The sequence below is a fragment of the Micropterus salmoides genome, unplaced genomic scaffold (genome assembly GCF_014851395.1).
Source record: "Micropterus salmoides isolate LMB-PRFRI ecotype aquatic unplaced genomic scaffold, ASM1485139v1 Ms_hic_scaffold_4, whole genome shotgun sequence".
Lineage (NCBI taxonomy): Eukaryota > Metazoa > Chordata > Actinopteri > Centrarchiformes > Centrarchidae > Micropterus > Micropterus salmoides.
The window spans coordinates 23,304,608-23,324,650 of NW_024043372.1; the positions used below are offsets into that span (position 1 = coordinate 23,304,608).

The window sequence follows — 20,043 nt, forward strand, 5'->3', positions numbered from 1 at the left end:
GGTTTAATATTCTAACAAACGGCAAATGAAAGGTTATGGTGTCAGCTATAATTAAATAGGTTTATGTACACAAATGTTTCATAAAATTAGGTAATTCACATCATGTTGTGTGTTTGTGCACACAATTATTTTGTATTCCTTTAAAGGTCAACAAACATTTTGCTTTTTTAATGTAATTGTTTCAGTTTTTAATTAAGGGAATTGATTGGATTTTTTATATGTTGTGCTGTCAATGATGCTGAAATTGCAAATACTGCATTTAAGTTGAAGTCTGAATATATATTAATGCAAACCAACTTCTCTTCAATCCTCACTTTTCTATCAAGTTTTCATGACTTGGGTAATTTCTGTCTCATAAGCAAATTTGTCTTGAAAGTAACTATTAACTCAACTGAGGATTGCCTACAACATAGAAAAGGATTATGTGGTAGTTAAAAGGTTAAAAGGTTGTGCAATGTACCTGTCAACATCTTCATTCTAGGAGAAAACTGCAACACAAACCAAGCAAGATACAAAAAAGACTAACCAAATGTGGACACTTCCATAACAACTGACCTGCACTCATATAGTATGAATGAAGCTTGAGCATTTTGTACTAAAGGATTGTAAGAGGTTTTAAATATTAGATCATTACATCACAAATTCAGAACAATGATTTACAAAGGAGGGCTTTTATTTGCCATACTATCATGTGACAGTACTTAAAGAAAACCCTTGAATAAACATAACGTATATCCAAGTCACATGTGGATATGTTCCACAGAAAGACATCTCAAAAGGCAATTCATGCTATACTACTACTATTACTACTACTACTACTACTAATAATAATAATAATAATATGATAATGATAATGATAATGATAATAATTGTATAAGGAAGACTGGGTCAGTCAGAATGCCCTGCTGAAACAATACAATCTTATCAAATAATTATTTTGTATCACAGATGGTCAAATTCCTCAGTTTTATTCACTATTTGTAATTATTTTTATGTCTATTGCATGTGTCCTGGGAATAATAGGTCAATATTGATATGTTGATATAGTCGTACATAATAGGCTCAATCAGTCCCATTTATCTCTATGACATCGATATGGTTCCTCCATCACCCCCCTGCATAGATAAGATGATCAGCAGGCCTGCTGTCAGGTTACAACAGAGAAATGCCTATTTCGTTATCAATTTAAACATTTGAACAGTACAATGAAACCAAGACACGAAAGCACAAGCATTTGTTACTATTATCTTTAATGCAATTTTAAACCAAAATGAAAGAGGATGAAAGGTATATAATGAAGCCAGAGGATCTCTAACAAAGTCCTCCATTTCAGGGGAAAGATAACTAAGGTGGGAGTCAGCATCAGATTCAGATTAGCAGATCAATATTTTTAACCTTTACTAAGGCAGTTTGTTTCTTGATATTGACTGCAGTAGAGCAAGCACTTTTAGATTTTTATTCCACCATGTTTCTGAAAAGAAACACCTGTTTGCTGGTCTTTCTGTTTTGTTCTCTGACCTTGTGGTGCAAGTCAACCAATGCCGGTTCAAGCTTTCTCAGCCCTTCTCAAAAACCTCAGGTAAGGTGATTCCTATATGGTAGTCATTTAACGCATTTTAACCATAGACTGTATATAAAGATTTGAACCAATTCTTCAGCTCTTTCTTAAAATGCACAAATTGAAAACTCAGTTTCCTCTAGATGCTACTGCTCTGACTATGAAGTCACTTTCAACTTAATATAACTCCTCCTCAACAATGACCTGGCTGTGAGTTCATTTTGTTGTGTGACTAATAGTCTTGAAAAACCTTTTGTAATGCTGTCATATGCAATACCAAAACCCTGTATCAATATTTTACACTTAATCCTGGGTCTTTGTCTTCATCCTTAGCAGACAAACAAGCCCCATGTTCAATTTAAGATGTTAGTTATGTTGAAGACAGTCTATTGACTTTTCCCACACTTCACACTCTTTTGGATATTTGATAATTGGATCCTCTGTGTCATCTGAATGGCCGCTGAATTGGTTATATTCATGAGATTTTTTCTGGGTCCACCACAGAGCAGGGGGAAGCCGTCCAGAGCCGGCCGCCAAGTCATGGAGGAGCCTAATCAACCCACTGAGGACAATCACATCACAGTGAGTGGAAATAACACTCGTGGCTACAGCACAGCACCTAAAAAAGCATCCCTTTATCCCATTTATTGTCTTCCTCTTCTCTGAGTAGATAAGTGCCCCGTTTGAAATTGGCATCACTATGAGTGGAGAGGACTTTGAGGAGTACGGTGTCCTGCTGCAGGAGATCATTCAGCGTCTGCTGGGAAACACAGAGACAGCAGGTTGTACTGTATACTGTTGTAAAATAAACCTGCAATTACTTTTATGTAAATTTTAACATAATGTGTTGTCTTGTTTCAGAAAGACCAGCACAACCTTGAAGATCATGGACAAGATTTTCAAATTTTCTGTCCCAATGTCTTCTAATTTCAACTTCATTAGATAGTGATCATTAAAATGCTGAAAGCAATTAGCCTGCAGACATGCTGGTGTCATTTCTTTCAAAGCTTGATGCATTGTTGTAGCGTAGGGCTGTTAAAACACTGTTACCCAGACTGTGGCTAATTAAGTTTCAGACTGTACCACTAAAAGTTAGAGAATTGACTGTGTCCAAGTCATTACAACCTAAAACATGAAACTGTTCAGCAGGTGTGAAATTTAGCAAAATACTCTTTGCTCAAAATCTTTTTGGAGCTTTCAGCCACATAAAAGGGTATTCATCTGTAATTCAGTTGTAATTCAGTTGGTTCACCTGTCATCACATGACCTTATTATGGAGCTTAACTGCTGTAAATAAAGACGGTAAATTTAATATAATCTAGGAGATGAATGATTTAAATCCAAACCACTTTTCTCAAGGTAAATATCAGTGTGGAGTGAAACGTCTCATAGATATTCATTAGGTAGTGTTGTTTTTTAAATCTATTTTTAAAACCCTCTATGTCGCTCATATTCATACCTGTGTAATGATCTACTATTATTCAGCATAAATCACCCCATATATAACAGTACAGTATGTACTGTCCAACAAGACCCTATTTTTGTTTTCAGAGACCCACACATGCCTATAAAACTAAAAGCATCAATTAACCTTGTCTAATCTTTGACATGCATTAAATCTTTAATTAGGTGAAACAAGTGAGAATGGTTTCTAGGCTTTATTTTTGTGATAAACCTCTGTATTGCACTTGCATTTGAAAAAACATTAATAGTAAGGACCATCCCCTCTAATCCTAAATTAACTGCACCTTAAAATAAAAACTGTCCACAATAACAACCATCACAGGCCATGTTGTTTTATTCGTGGTGCAAACATCCAATGAACAAATCCCAGAAAAAGGTTGCAACACTTCCTGTTCAAATCTCAAGAATTAGGTCACACACAGTAAAAAAACACATCCTTTTTGATGGTTGCGTATGTCCTGTTCCAGCTTGTAGCTTTTAATAAGCACAGACACACAACGATGAACATAGTGTGCTCTGGCCCACGTTCTTTGAAACAAGGCTTTCATTAGAACCTGGACAAGTCAGGAAAGTATGCATTTTATCCCTCTCCATCTCGTCAAGAGACTTATCCACCCATCTACTATTAATCTTATCCTTGAGTGGCATACTCCAACCACCAGAAAATGCCACAAGTAGGGCAAGCTAAATCATTCTCAAGATAAAAAGCACTCAAGCCAAATGTGTGTGGCGGACACGGTGGTCTCAAGGCAAGCTAATGGACTAGTCTCATGACCACTTCCTTTCTTCAATAAGGAATCAGCTTTGCTCATCGCAAACATGTTGTATTACAGGCGATATTCTTTTTTGCTTCATGTGCAATTACATGAATTATCAGGTAATTCAACAAACCATACTAGTACAACAACATAGGCAGGATTCTTTTTTAATACGTCTCCACTGTAAAAACCAAACAAAACACCACAGTGGTTGGACAACAAAAACATTTAGACAAATTAGAACAAGGCAAGAGATCTCAAATTATGGCAACACAGCAAAAACAACACAACATATAAACAAAAATGCTTAGGAATTAATGATGAACGATGATAAAATATAATCAGCTCAACAATGATATACAGTTTCTATCAGACAAAAGTCACTGCTTTGTTTGTTTTTTTTTCTTTTCCTCTGAGTGACTTATTTGTGTGAATTTTATTAACATCAAGTCTTTCTGGCTGTTTAAAATGAGACTGCTCCTCCTTCTTTCTGACATCTCTACGTAGAAGAGTAATAAATCTAAAACAAAAAGATACATAAAATGTTCACCCAGCTCCAAAAATGCTGATTCTGTCTTGCTAGTTTTTCTCTTTTTAATCCATCATTTCTGAAGATCATATGCTGTAGAGCTGAGAGGTGTTGTTTCGGATGGTGGCGAGCACCGTGGTCATGTCTTCCCCCTTCAGAAGGCTCAGCTCCTGCAGAGTATGGATGCCCATTCCAGGATGTGAAAACCGGCAGACATCTTTTCTCACCTGTTGAAAGTGAGACACACTTATCGTATGTGTGTAGTCAAAATGTACTCCCTGTTTGTGTAAGTGCACCAGTATGGCAAGTCATTTTAACATTTACTCCTTAAAACTAGTTGCTATTTAAAAGCTACTAGTACTTATTTTATAGTTAGTAGTAACTATTCCACTCTTACTAGTAAGAATTAAAATGTTAGTATCAACAAGCCATTTAAAAAACATTTTCTAGGACGAATGAAAATGTTTCTAGTATCTTTTAGAATAGTTAGTAGTGACTAATGAATACATGTATCTAAATAATAGATACTAGTAAAATGGAAATGAATACATGATATCTGAACTGCAGAGCCCCATAGATTTCTAAGTAAAAAATTCCTAGTAACTAATGAAATAGTTACTAATAACTATTAATGAAGTACAAGTATCTAATCAATTGTTATTAGTAAAATGGGAATAGTTATTAGTTACTAATAAATAAGTACTAGTAGCTTTTAAATAGAGACTACTAAGTTTTAAGGAATAAATGTTAAGCTTGCCATAGTACCAGTGCTGTTATATTTGAATGCGCACCTCAAATCTAACAAAAAAGGGTTTTGTGCAAAGGTTTGACGAATATAGGTTTTTGAAAATCACTATCAATAGTTTTAGACCAAAGTGGACAATAATTGATATTTTGTACCAATTATCAATTTTAGTTTCTTTGTCCATTATTGGCATTGTGAACATTCTTCAGACAGCTAAAACCAGGACTAATACACAAGTCCTACATTTGGGCCTACCTGAGCAGTGTGTGTACAAGTTCAAATTTATTTACATAGCACATTTAAAATCCTAGTTGACAAAAGTGCTTTCCAAATTCAGGATACACAACAAATATACATCACAAAAGAGAGTAGAAAAGGTCCAAAATGTCAAAACTGAACTCTTTTAGCTGGGCAAGGACTAGAAAATTTCAGCAGTCCGAGCAGTTCTTATTTGAACAGATAAAATATTCCAAAGATCAGGAGCAGCCACTGAATAGGCTCTGTCACCTTAACTGGAAGGAGCAACTGATTGGATGACTTCAGTGCTTTGACAGGAGTGTGAACATGTAAAAGTTCTGATAAATAAGAAGGTGCCGACCCATTTAAAATCTTAAAAAATAAAAATATAAAAAACTAAAGTGGCGCCCATGTTAACAGGTAGCCGTCACGCACAGATAGAGGTAGGCAGTGTGGCCCAAGCATTAGTTGCAATGCCACCCCCCAACAAGGCCAAAATGGGTCTAACCAAAAAATGTACAGTTTTAATTTAAACGAACCTGTCTGGGCAGGAAATATGGAGCGTCTGTCTCCAACACAATGCGGTTGAGAGGGATCTGGCGGACAGCATCTCGGGCCTCGGTGGCCCTGGGGTAGGTGATCAGGGCTGTGAAGCCCACATACAGATTGGGGAACTCCGTCAGGAACGGCTCAATCACTGGATAACTGTTTGTGAAACAGTGCCTGGAAAACACACAAGTAATTAAGAAAGAAAATTCACAGATAAAAAGCATGCCAGTTTACACTTTGATGGTCTTTAATAATAATAATAATAATAATAATAATAATAATAATAATAATCCTCAAGATTCAAGTACAAATAAACTAATCTGCTAACACAAATGACCACAAGGATAAATTTATGAATGACTGCCATCAGCGCTAACAACGGTAACAAATACCTACATTCAAACATAGCATATAAATTGGGGTTTGATTTCATGAATAATTTATGGATTATAAACTTACAACCAGAACAGAGTTGCTAACTTTTTACATATTTTTCATGTTAATAATAAAAATGATGTAAAATCAGTCAGATGATTTCACACACACACACACCTGTGAATTTTGTATTCCCTAGGGACACACTTCTTCATGATTGGCAGCAGGTCATCATCTGCATCCCTACAGTGGATCACCAGAGGCTTTTGCATGGCCACGGCTAAACGCAGCTGGCGCTCAAACACCTTCGCAGAGAAGCACAGACACAAAACACGGCCCACAGCATTCATTTTTACGTTACAACATTATCCTTGTACACAGTCTATTTTTGACCACCTTAAACCACATCAGACCAGACCGTACCTCTTTTTGCCTGGAGGTGTCAGTGGAGTTTTTGTGGGAGTAGTCCAGGCCCATCTCACCAAATGCCACAGCTTTCGGATGCCGCATGGCCATCAGTATATTGCGTTCATGGACACTTGAGTAGTCTTTGGCAAAGTGTGGGTGGCACCCAAATGCCCCCCATACCATGTCTTCAGCCAGCAAACCTTCCCACAGGGCCTCCTTCATCATGATACCTGGGTTGCAGAAGTCAGCAATACAGCCTCTAAACTCTGGAGGAAAGCTGCTTTGGTACAGCCTACGGAAACTGCTGAATGTCTGACAGTAGCCAAGTTTTCCATAGAGCATGTCTAGATGGCAGTGTGTGTCTATGAAACCAACTGGATTGTCCAGATAAGGGTAACTGGTCCAAATAGGTTCTGCCCCCAAGGATAATCTTTTAGGAGCACCACCACGTGTAAAGGAGTAGGGGGGGTTACCCACGGAAGATCCAGCATCTGACCGCCTGCGGGTGGAGTTCAAGTAAGGGTTAATTTCTCCTCTATTTGAGTGTAGCGGAAGAGCAAAGGGATCCAATAAATGTGCCATAATGTTGGAGGAGTGCAAATTTAAGGTCTCAGCTCTGGATTCCTTTGAAGGGCCCGTGTTTGGTGGGTTGTGCTGCTTGAATGAGACAAAAACCGTCCTCTGTGACAGCGAGAAAGGCATCTGTACGTCCTCGGCCGCTGCCTGGACTGCCCCAGTCATTTCATTAGTGGATGAAAGGGTGAAAGAGGAAGCTGTAGCTCTCTGGGTATTCACTGAAGGACTTTGCCACTGTTGGCTGTCAGAAGAGCCTTTTCGATGAGTCGTGAAACAAGTCACGGAATCTGGGATATACTCCAGAGCAGGGAGGGGCGAGTCACAGTTGTCATCTTCTGATTCATTTTCTGTTTCAAATAACTTCTCTTGAGAAGTTGAGTCCAGAGCAACAAACCTCCTGGGTGAATCTTCTCCTTTTAACACAACACTCTGAGAAACAAAAAAAATTTATTAAAATGAATTCCAAAAAACACCGCTTTTGCTTTGAATTTTAATGGCAATGATGATTATTCTGCGGTCACAATATTGTCAAGGATGTCTATTTCCTGGCTTCTGTCTAAATATTAAGATTTGATTTTCAAGAAATTTAAAACATTAGCTAAATGAACAAAAAAATAAATAAAATCAGTAACAGCCCCAAAATTTACAGATTATATGCGACTAAAACATTTTAAATTATATATAAATTTGTGGTAGATTGCTGTGTGTCACTTGACTTACCCGTTCATCTGTTTTGGGCTTGGAGCTGTTGCGTTGGGCTTCTGTGTCCTCAAACACCTGAATGGGGGACCACTGATCTTCTGTGAGTGTGTCGGTGTCCTCAGATTTATTCTCAGGTTTGATCGGGGAACAGTAAATATTCACAACCGCTCTGTCAAGTGACGTTGGACTGGACACTTCAGTCTTCACTGGTGAAGACACAAATGGCAAAGGTGGGCTGTTAGCGTCAGTCCAGGGGATATTTGAAGGGCTGCACCTTGTCTTTGTGCTGTCAATAGCTGCAGTCAATGCCATCCTGTAGATAGCCTTTGATGCCTCCTCGGATGTCCTCGTTTTCTTTTTTGAGACGAACGAGTGAGACGGGGGTGGTGATACTTGCTGGCTCTCTGTGGATTCCAGCTCCTTGAAAGAGTTGTCCATAGGTTTTTCCTGATAATTACAGTGCAAAAGGAAAAAATAATTAAGTAAGTAATTCCTTTAAAATAACTTAATATAATGCATGAGGTAGCACTACTTTTGATAAAAACAATTCAGATGTGCCATTAAAAGATGGGTGCAGTAATATTTACCTTTGAAGTTGTGAAAAAGTTTTTCCTGGAAAGCTTCCTCAGCTTAACTTTGCCTACAGATGGCATTCTTTCACAGAGCACCTCTGCTTTTCTCTTGGGAGTGTCCAGACTCAGTGCTCCAAGGCAGACAGGTCCTGGAGAGTCACTGAGGAGCAAAGCGTTTGAATCTTCATTCGGTGACATATTCCAACGAGAGGGTGTGCCAGCATTTCCCCCCTGAGGACGTGCAGGTGAGGTGATTGCAGTCCGTAGCCACTTAAACTTCAACTTCTTTCTGCTGCTGTCCATGTCTGAGATCCTAATTCAATATATAGTTAGAAAAGGAATGAACAGATGTGTATGATCATGTAGTACATCGTGTGAGCAACAGGGTAAAAAACATTAAAGCATCACGGATTAAAAATAAATAAAATAAAAAGTCATTTGTACTACAAGAAGAGGAAATGCCCATCTTATGATCAATATAGTTAGTTGATGAAGACAAACAATGGCCACAATCATCGAATACTTTCCTATAGGCTAAGCCTGTCTAAATCTAAATTTGCAGCCATTTTATATTAAACATCAGCTAAAAACTAAAACTGACTTGGATTATTTACATCTCCTACAGGGAATCTGAAAGTACGTCATACCTTTTTTACATGTTGGGACAGGGGCTCAATCTTGTGAGGTACAAGTTCTGTTTACCTGTGAGCCTTCCAGTTGCTATGGTGGTTACCCGATTACCTTTTGTTTAGTTTGGCCACAAAATTGTTTAAAATCGGTAAAATCTTAACGAGAAGGGAAAAGAAAAACAAAAGGTACCCTACCAGGAGAAATTGAATGTCTCTGCCAAGGAATGGTATTTGGACAAACAAAAAACCATACATATGGTTTACAGACCCAGACGCACTACCTCCACTCCAAAGCCTGGACATTGTCAATTACCTTGTTTTTGGACTGAGTGCGTACACTTTTAAAAGTTAGAAATCACTAGAAGCTCATGAACAGTTTTGCAGTGGCTGGGTGCAAGACCTGCTCATCACAAGCCAGCAAACTGCGAGAGCACAGTCACATTCGCTAAGGTGAGATGGCACTCCTCTTTTTGGCCCAATTATTAAACCAAGCATAATGCAAAACTTTCAAAAACATTCAGCTGTTCATTTAATAGTTTGGATATGTCAAGTAAAAATTAATGGATTTATGATTATACAGGTTATTGCGTAAAAAGAAGGTAGCGTTATCCACAAATGTTATTCAACGCACCGTGACGTCAATTACCGTCTTGTGTCCTTTGTTAAAGCACTTTGTAACCATGTTAAGAAATGTGCTATTAAAATAAAGTTATTATTTTAAGTACTCAAATCATTCAGCTCCAAGGCTGAGCTACCAACTGGGTAATAAAGGTGACTGCTGCAGGGGCCCCATTTACCAGTTTGGTTTGTTGTTATTTAATGAGTTGCAATGCTGTATGAGCATATGGGAAAAAGCATCTTACTAAAGCACAACATCAAAATCTAGTTTTTCACATAGGTTTCTTACAAGTTGCATATGTAAAACTACCATACAGCAAACCTGGGACCAGGTAGTACCCCAAGGATAATAGACCCCAAGAAGAGTTGCTGTTGCCAAAGTAAGATTGGGGATGCAAATTTAAAATTATGTATAAAAATAAATTTTTTAAAAGTCCAGTGGCTCCTTTTTGCCCCAAGCAAGTTAATCTGGCCATGGTTGACTTACCTCCACTACCTCTAGCCATAAAAAAAGATATCAGTAGTTCAATTAACGGGCCAGACTTAACGTATACTTTATTCTTCAAGTTCAAAATGGCACACTTTTGAAATTACAGAAAAATGAAACATCATGGTGCAACACACAATAAGATATGTTCATTAATTCAGTTGCGGAAATGTTTGCAGACATTAAAAGTAAAGCCACAGTTAACCATGGTGCCGTGGTGTGGTACCACCATCTACAACAGCGTTTTGGTAATTTAACTTTGTGCTGCTGTCAATTAGTCGGTAGAAAAGAAGCTGGACTGCCATTGACGAGGTTTTGTTATTAATTAGTCTGTTAGCTAGCGCCGTCACTTTAGCCAATTAACGCTAACTTGTAAGAGCTAAGATGACTTATTTTCACTTGTTGATTCAAACTGCAACCCAAAAAAGTAGTTATGTTTTACTGTTATTTTTCATGACTTCACACTTATTTATTACAGACATGATTTAGCTATTTTTACTACTGCTAAATGTATTTATCTGGCTAGCTAATGTGTTGTGAAGTTAACGTACCTTCTCTCCGCGCCGTAGAGGAGGCTGCTGGTGTCACTTTATCCGCGCTGCTTCAGTCACCCAGCTGCTGCTAACAGCGTGTCCGAACAAACACGAAACATGCAAAGATTTCATAGGCATGTTTAATATTGGATTTATTTAAAAAGTTTGTTTAAATTAACCGCTAGATGGTGGTAAAGTTCTGCTTTCGACCGTTTGAACGCAACTAAGCGACCACATTAGTCTTATATCGCGAGATCAACTCCAACAACGAGATTTGGCTAATGAGGTGGTGGTGCATCTGCTGGGAGGACAAAGTAGATCAAATCATATGTACGGAACACAATTAAGATACAGTGGCAGAGTTTATGGGATAAAGGAAGACATTTATACAAGATACAGCAGAAAGTGGGGGAGGAAAAGTCATTGGGGAAGAGCAGGAGAGAACAGAGTCAATTTAGCAGAATTAGACTAGGTCACACAAAGTTAAATGCATCTCTGCACCTTATTGGAAAACATCCATCTGGAAATTATGAGACATGCAGTCAACTGGAAACTGTGGAACATGTGCTGTTTGTGTGCACTATATACTCAAATCAAAGACTGTCTTTAAGGAATGGACTGCAACATGAAGGAATTAAACAACTGGACATTACAACTAAACACAATCCCAGGTTTCTGTTTAAGACTGTAGATCAGCTGGTAAACCCAACCCCTCCTTGTGCCTCAGCTGGAAGTAATGATGACTGTGAATTGTTTTTATCTGATTTTACCAATAAGGTGGTGTCAATCAGAGCCTCTATTACCCCCGCGGCCTCTTACTCAGAGGTTCCTCACCAGCAACAAGAGAGTTTTAACCAGTTTTATCCCATCGACTTGTCTGAGCTTTTAAAAACAGTATCACAAATGAGAGTGTCCTCCAGCCCACTTGATGTAATACCTACAAAGTTTTTACTGAAAGTAATGGATTCTGTTGGGCCCCATTTGATCTCTATTTTCAAAAGCTCCCTATCTACTGGTTGTGTCCCTGATTATTTTAAAACGGCTTGCGTGAACCCACTTTTAAAGAAACCTGGTTTAGATCCCTCCCTCCCACATAATTTTAGACCAATTTCAAAACTGCCTTTTATTGCAAAGATTCTAGAAAGAATTGTGTCCAAACAGCTGCTCACTGTACTGGAAAATAACAAAATATTTAAAAAGTTTCAATCTGGTTTCAGGAAGTACCACAGCACTGAGACTGCCCTGCTTAAAGTCCCCAATGACGTTTTAATGTCTGCTGATGAAGGCATGTGCTCAGTCCTGGAACTCCTGGTACTGCCCTAGAATGGTTTTCATCCTAACTGTCAAATAGGAAGTTTTGCGTGTCTGTAAACAACTATGTCTCTTCGTTCTGTCCAGTTAAATATGGTGTGCCTCAGGGGTCGGTCTTAGGACCCATTTTGTTTTCCTTGTATCTGCTTCCACTTGGACATATTATCCATAAACATGGCATTTCTTTTCATATTTATGCTGATGACACACAAATATACTTGCCCGTCAAATCCACAGACCCTGGAATGTTCACTTAACAACTGCCTTTGTGAAGTTAAAAAATGGATGTCAAATAATTTCCTCCAACTGAACTAAGACAAAACAGAAATCCTGGTCATTGGGTCCCAGCAGATGGCAAAACAACAAGGCCTCTCGTCTTGTTATATTTCTGAACTTTTAGTCCCATACACACCAGCACGTACCTTGAGATCCTCGGGCAGAGGTCTGCTGTCTGTTCCAGAGTCTCGACTGAAAACTAAAGGCGACAGAGCGTTTACTGTCAGGGCCCGAGGCTCTGGAACAGCCTGCCCGAGGAAATCAGGTCGGCTGAGTCAGTGAACTCTCTTAAGTCCCTTCTTAAAACATACTTTTATAGGAGAGCCTTTCCCGATCTTATTTGACTTTATTTTATCCCTTTTATTTTATTGTATTTTACTAATTTTATATTTATCTTAAATGTGTATTTTAGTCTTTTCAATGTTTTCTTGCTTTTATCTTGTTTTGTTTTTGTATTATTGTCTCTTGGGTATTATTGTCTTTACACTTGTTAAAGCACTTTGTAACTTGTTTTTGAAAAATGCTCTACAAATAAAGATTATTATTATTATTATAACTATTTTCTCAAAAAAACTCCGGAAATATGGTGTTTAAACACATCTCATCTTTTCTACAACAAACTGGACTGAACACGAGGATTTAAGCATATGTAATTAGGGTACAGTAGGTGGCGATAATGCTCCATCTGGTTGCAAGTCGCCAGTAAAAAGAAAAAGAAGAAGAAGAAGAACTGCTGGGAGGCTGACGAAATTTACCCAGCATTAATGCTTGGTGGTCAACTCACTGGAGCAAAGTATGGATGTAGGCTGTAGCTGCTGAGCCATTCATTCCCGCAAATGTTCGGTGCGCAGAACAATGGACTTAAAACCCAGCAGTACAAGACAAATTTATTTATATGCCATGCATTCATTGAATACATATACACTTTAAAATAAATCAGATATTTTTATTTATTTATTTATGGTTATTTGGTAGGGACAAAAACATGTGTAATAGGAACTACAGAACACTAGTTGTGAGAGTAGCCTTCAAGTTTGTGGCTGAATCAACCAGGACTTGACATCTCTCTTAAAGGTGGTGAAGTCTGCAGCAATTTTCAAGTGTTTAGGTAGCGAGTTCCAAGACTTTGCTCCTTTTACAGAAAAGGCAAACAAGACAAACATTTAGAAGGCAGCAGAGAATATATGATTTAAATCCTGTTTTTAAAGGGGGTCAGAGGTGGGACAAGCATTGTAGCCTATTGGTATTTAATGCTGAACAGTGATATTCAGATTTTAATTTCCTTACTAGTTATGTACACACTAACAACATATAATACAAAGTGGTTGTAGTACCATATGACAAAATATTTTTTCCCCCCTTCTTGCTCAGAGTGGAGCGTCAGATAACAGCTTCCCTTGAAATGTTCATAGTTTCTTTTTTTAGTGAGCATACCATAGTTAGGTAATGTATTTTACACATTATACTAACCACATTATTGCAGTCACTACTTATTTTTAAATTCCCAAGTTTAATACTTCACATTAACAGTATTTCCACTGAAAGGAAAGTCAGTGTGTGGACACACTCTAAGGTGATATAAGATTAATTATACTTAATACCATATCAGTGAAATCATGTGGTTTTGGCTTAAATTTGGAAACAGGGTTAAAACAAATCTTAGTGACCGTTTTTGTTAGATTTTTGGTAATCCCAGGGAGGTCTTGTAGGCACCAAAGCTGTATCCTTTACCTGTGAGGAAGGAATGACGATGCATCAGTCTTCTGACCATTGTGTAAACCAATCATAATGTAAAGTAACTAAAATACAAGACACAACATTGTCCCTCTTACAAACGCTGCTTGTGATAGACATTGAGAAGTGTTTATATTCCTTTTATGAAATGATGCTGAATGATAATTCACAATATACCAACACAAAATGATATGTGCAGACTAGAAGGTCTGTGAAGGACAAATGAGGATTAGGATATGACCTGCTGTCCACAACAATGCACCAAAATCAGTCAGTAGGAAAGGGCAGAGGGATTTCTGTGATCTGTAACCTTCAAAATAGTGTACAGTGGCTGGGCAGCGGCATCAGCAATAAAGAAGATTAAGAGTATGGATCTCACTCCTCCCAGCCACATGTGCATGTTAATGTCACACCAAGCTGATATTTCTACTGTATAGGTGACACTTCGCTGCTGTCAGGGCTCAGATCAGTACTTACATGTTGAGGCCTGCTTTTCAATGAGCCAGTAGCAGAAGCCCCTCCTGGCACGGTCATGGAACACGTTGCTGTACTGGGGCATGTTTTGAGGTGAGGTTTTTGGTGTGTTTGGATGCCTGCCTAAAGAAAAACATATACATATACGGCAGGGAAACAAATAATAAAAAACGTTTAAAAAACTCCTGTTAATGTGGGACCTACTGTATCCTTGCACCATGGAGGGAACAGGATCATTAACTGCAGTTTCATCCCGAGTCAGAGGAGGTAACGGGCTGCTGCTGCTGGTACTGCGGCTTAGAGCACCTTTATGGGATTCATCCACTAGGATGTGTAATAAAGCCAAATTAGAGACACATTTTTCTTTGTAATGTGTAGAGAACATTACCCTCTCTCGACTGTACAAAGTGTTCTCCTTGTTGCCTCCCAACTTGATATTATATGTGAAGTAGGGTAATTTTCACAAACCTCTGTCTTTCAACAAGGCAGCTGGAACTGATGCAAAATAAACTGGAACCTAGGTGGGAATAACTGTGCATAGGATCACAAGAATACAAAGTAATTTATGTTTGTTATTGATCAGTGTTAGAGTGTCATAAGTTTATATATCAGTGTCTTAGTGGAAGAGGGGTTAGTTTCATTTCATCTTACCGTTGTTTTCATTTTGCTCCAGTGGTCTGTCCGGAGATGTGGAAACATGACTGGGTGACTCCTTGGCCAAAATGTCATGCTGGTGACGAAAATCGAAGGATCATGAATATTAGTTACTGTCTATTCCTTCAGTTCTACAAAGCCGCAGCACTGGATCCCAGCCTCAGAACAAATACTGTACGTGTGTGAGACACAGAAAGCTGCCGACAGCGGCCGAGTACTTACCTCTCTCGTCTGAAGCGACTCGAGTCCCATGTTTTTTTCTTTCCCTCTGCCTGCATGTTCCTGATATTACTGCACCCGGCTCACACACACACAAAGATGGGTTGTGTTACTTTGTCGCATAGCAACGCCTTTGGCAACAGCACCCATGCTGTGCTAAAATGGTGCTGGTTATAATTTCAGCACTTGACAGATCGGATTGAACGTCCTTGTGTCTGTCTGTGAGTTTATCCAGTCAGGCTTGTACAAGTGTTAAATATGTGAAGTTATTGAGCGTGTGTCAAGCTTGATCTATAACAGATGAAACTTTTCACCACACTTGCACAATTACAAATAATGACATTGCTTTAAAAAAAAATTTAAAAGCTGCTCAATTATATGTTATTAATAATTTTACTTTGTTTCAGACATTTTAAGTACATATGATAGATAAATCACCAAAAAGGAGAAAAAAAATAAGAAGATACTATTATTCTTTATTATTCAGATGATCAGAGTGAAATGCCACTTCTTTTACTTAGACAGCCTTGAGTATTAATTCCTAAATCATAATGCGTCAGTCACATTCATTAAATACACCCATAAACACAAACAACTATACAGTTGTAATTAATAGTATATTGTGTGTGGTCGCAACAGATACTGTTGGGTGTGTACTTTCTTTGTACTCAAAATGTTTTGTAATTAGAATATAACTTATATTTTCCTTACAAAATAAACAGAATACTTTCTCAATGTGAAACTGTAGCTGTATTTTGTGACCTCATGTTTTAGAGGCTGAGCAAATCATTAAAATAACAATACTCTTCATAGTAACATTCAACCAGTAGAAATATATCTTTTTTTATTATTTACTACACATATAAAAAATGGAAATATTTGTGACACAGTAGCAATATATGAATTTCCAACAGGGTTACGTGAGACAAAATAGGCAAAGAATTACAAAGTAGGCAAAAACAAAAGCATACGCTCCTCAGTCAGTGTTTCACAGCCTGATCTTTCCCTACAGGAAATCACATGCAAGACAAACTTTTAGAAGAGACTTTGCCCATTTATGGTGGTCGGTATATTTGGAAGTCCACATTTACCAGAATAGGACAACTTGGAAAATGTACCCATAACCACTCCATCTTTCTCCAGACTGAAAGTGCCAAAGTAAACGCTTGCTGATGATTGTTGAATAATTCAGCCTTAAACTGCTGAGCTGAACAGCTGGAATAACAATGACGGATGTTTTCTGATGGGAGATGTGCAGTAAACTGGATTAGTTAATATAACCTTATCTCAGGCACTCCCATTAAGAAAATTTAACATATATCTCTCAGAAATTTAAAGTGATCATTGGTATATACTTTTTATTTAGTGACCTTTATAAATTGTGATACTTAGGACACTGTATCCATGACAACAACATACTTGTAAGTTCAGTCTTAAGTTGATTATACACGGGGCAACTTTTTGAGCAATGTTGCTGGTCAATCTTGTTAGTGGCAAGTCCGACTATGTTTTGAACAGATAGCGGCGGTGCGGGGTGGGTGGCGGAGTGGTGGGGGAAGGGGATTACGGCAGTAATCTTTACTCATTACCATTGACGACAACGTTGCCTTGCACGATTGCTCTAAAAGTTGCTCTGTGTATCATCAGCTTTAATGATCGATTTGGATTTTTTTGAGGAAGTTTACCTTTGGCAGAACCTGGCTATATGGCAAAATAAAGTAAAGAAAAACAGAATCATATAAGCATCAAAGGCTAAAGTTACCTAATTTCTCTAGATGAAATCCTCAAATAACATTTTAGAGAAAAAAAAAACTATTTTCATTGAAGTTCACATAATATAAAATCTCCTCTTACTAAAAGGCAAAAGCAACATACAGTTTTTTTCTGCTGAGGGAGACATTTGCTAAAGCCATTGAGTGAATATAACTGAGGAAATGTGAGATATCTGGCATAGTCTGCTGCTCATTCACCCAAGAAAAAACTCACAACATTTTATCTAATATATATATATTTTTTTTCAGTTCTGGTTTCTTTGCTTTCTAGTAGTGCAGAATACAAAACTGCAGTCCTTAAGTTAGTGTTAACCATCCACTTTCATGCCTCATTCCTCCTGGCCTTGAATCCTCTGCAGGAGATGTTGTTCTACTCGCTGATTCATGCGATGCAGATCTTTCAACACACTGGGCTGATCTTCCAGCTCCTCATGGAGACACCGTGCTATTTCCAACCTCCTGTAGTCTTCTGGCCGTACCAGACACCTAATAACCTGAAGAGCGCGATCCTTGAGGCTGTACACTGTATAAACCAAACGAGCGTTTGTCAACTGTTGAGAAAATATTAAGCAGAGAACACTTTCCCAATAGTTTTGTAACACGCATTTTCATACGAATGGCAGGCTTGCAACCAAAATGAACAGCTGTGTTTGGTTTCAGTCACACACAATGCACATAGACTGAACAACACAAGTTACAGGCACCATCAACACTGCTACTGGACTTGCTTTATATTTATGTGTACTTAAAAAATCCAATCCACACATACACATAGATAATTGAAGAACTGTATTTTATATGAAACATTATTTTTTTGTGTTTGTCAAAAATAATATTTGATAATTGAAAATGCAGGCCTGTGTTACTGCTGTATTTACAAATATTTCTGATGAAAAAAAATGACTCCAAACGATTAATAATGTAGTCCTCGATTTAAAACATCTGTCACTCAAAACTTTAGAAAATTAGAAAATCGCAGTTTAGGGACTCCCAGTTAAAACCAACCAACCAACCAACAGCAAGATCTGTGGATGATCCTGTGTAACCTGTGTGCTACTGGGAAAGACTTCAGGAGGTTTCTTTATGTAATTGTGTGATGCTTTGAGCACCACAAGCCAAGCGCCATTCGCCTTTGTTGTATCGCAGTGTGGTAGAATCCTTAGGAAAAGAGATCTAGTACTATTTTTTAAAATTATTTGTCCCTTTAAACCATCAGAATGGAAACTGTTCACAGTGCTGTAATCAACAGTTGATCGACAGCCTTTCAAAACACACAAATATGATTTAAGCTGGAATTTACTCTTGGTTGTATGTCTGTGAGTAGCAATGAATTAAATTTGGTGAAAATGGCTAATATGTTGATCATTTGGCTAATCTTACCTGGTAAAGTGATATTAGCAAATGTAGCATTTCCACCCTCTGCTGGTTTAGGCAGAAACAGTTCTTTGCTGTTCACCCTCAGTGGCTCATCAGTCTCTGCGTCTCTGAACATCCATGGGTGTCCTGGGAAAACCACACACAAACAGAATGTATTACACTGTCCAAAAGTGATACCATTCCCCTTTGAACTAACACATGGTCTGGCTAAATTGTAAATCAGCACATCAAGACTAAATGCCATCAGTCGGTGACGATGACCAACTTTGTGGTTCATAATGTTCTTGTCTAAGATGCTTCTTAGTGCGGTAAAAATATTATAGAAATAACAAAACAGGCTTCTATTACATTTTGGCTGGGTTTTGTTTTGCCAAATACCAACAGTGTGCTGTCCTGAGATGGCCTCTCTTTATGTGAAACGTAGATCTAACGTGGGACAAAGTTGCAGCACGTGTTGTAAACCTTTTTTGTGCATACGTAAGTTAGCTTATGGTTTTGGAAATGCTACCTTACCGACGAAGGTGTTCATTTTTCGCCCCGTCCCAGGCTGTAAGTCATTGTACGCCTGAGGTTTCCCCAGGTAATCTATCCACAGTGGTCGTACGACACGGGGAGTTAGGTTACAAAACACCGCATTAATGGGTATTAAACTGTTCAGGGAGCGAACCAGGGGAAGAGACTGCTCTCCCTCTTGAGGCATTGGTGCTGGTTGCTAATTAGCACTAAGTTGTTAGCGCAGTTAGATTAGCCGTTTAGCTAGCAGCTAGCAGGCAGGATATCCATGCATGTATGTTGGCTGTTGTCGACACACGGGGATCGTCGTATCAATAAAAGCTTAATCACTTAATCGGTCGAAATAGATTACATCGTTTATAAAACGAACTACAAGCAACTGTATCAGTATAGCAGAGGGAGAACGGTCGCTTCGTCTCAAGCTAAACTATTTTGTTTACATTCACTCTTCCGGTTGAAAGTCCTGGGACGTCAACCTCTTCATTGGTCGACAGCCATGATGACGTCTCGGTCGTTGCGTTTCATCCGGGATGGGATGCGTGGCCTGGCCGTGTTCGGTTTCATCATGCATAGACTGTATACAACTAGAAAGTAAATACATCGTTATCTTAAAATAAATGAACACAGGAGCTCTAGTTATAGTGTGTAGCACTATAAGAGTTGGATGTCAGCAGTAGCATTTACAATATAATGTAAACTGCCCAACAGGATAAAATGTGTTCAAATGTATCTCCACTTCGACCAGCTACGGCTTTTAAATGCCAGTTACACGTTTATGCATCAGTAATACTCATCGAATATGCTACTAAAATGTGTAACAATAAGATACTGACAGTGCTCGTTCACTGCACAATGAAGGCTCATTTTACATGGATGCAGTAGGCTACTTGTAATTAAGTATTTTACACAGTGGCATGTAGGCCTAGTATTATTTAGGATTTAGGATTTTTTTTTGTATATATACACTGTTACT

At 38.3% G+C, this 20,043-nt stretch overlaps 3 protein-coding genes across 3 annotated transcripts; 1 reads left to right on the forward strand and 2 right to left on the reverse strand.

The window, feature by feature from the left end:
* The first annotated feature begins 1,255 nt into the window (after positions 1-1,255).
* On the forward strand, positions 1,256-2,534 carry ghrl (ghrelin/obestatin prepropeptide). Its single transcript, XM_038697559.1, has 4 exons — positions 1,256-1,579; positions 2,063-2,140; positions 2,229-2,340; positions 2,420-2,534. The coding sequence occupies exons 1-4, from the start codon at positions 1,466-1,468 to the stop codon at positions 2,437-2,439; spliced, it is 324 nt and encodes a 107-aa protein (XP_038553487.1). The 5' UTR covers positions 1,256-1,465; the 3' UTR covers positions 2,440-2,534.
* Positions 2,535-3,931: 1,397 nt separating this feature from the next.
* On the reverse strand, positions 3,932-10,947 carry tatdn2 (TatD DNase domain containing 2). The gene is made up of 7 exons (XM_038697560.1): positions 10,759-10,947; positions 8,489-8,786; positions 7,920-8,348; positions 6,639-7,628; positions 6,393-6,520; positions 5,831-6,014; positions 3,932-4,536 (listed from the first exon to the last, which is right to left on the reverse strand). Exons 2-7 carry the CDS (start codon positions 8,774-8,776, stop codon positions 4,396-4,398), a joined length of 2,160 nt encoding a protein of 719 aa, XP_038553488.1. The 5' UTR covers positions 8,777-8,786; positions 10,759-10,947; the 3' UTR covers positions 3,932-4,395.
* A 4,917-nt stretch (positions 10,948-15,864) lies between these two features.
* vhl (von Hippel-Lindau tumor suppressor) lies at positions 15,865-19,539 on the reverse strand. The gene is made up of 3 exons (XM_038697344.1): positions 19,071-19,539; positions 18,561-18,683; positions 15,865-17,703 (listed from the first exon to the last, which is right to left on the reverse strand). The coding sequence occupies exons 1-3, from the start codon at positions 19,255-19,257 to the stop codon at positions 17,510-17,512; spliced, it is 504 nt and encodes a 167-aa protein (XP_038553272.1). The 5' UTR covers positions 19,258-19,539; the 3' UTR covers positions 15,865-17,509.
* Positions 19,540-20,043: the final 504 nt, after the last annotated feature.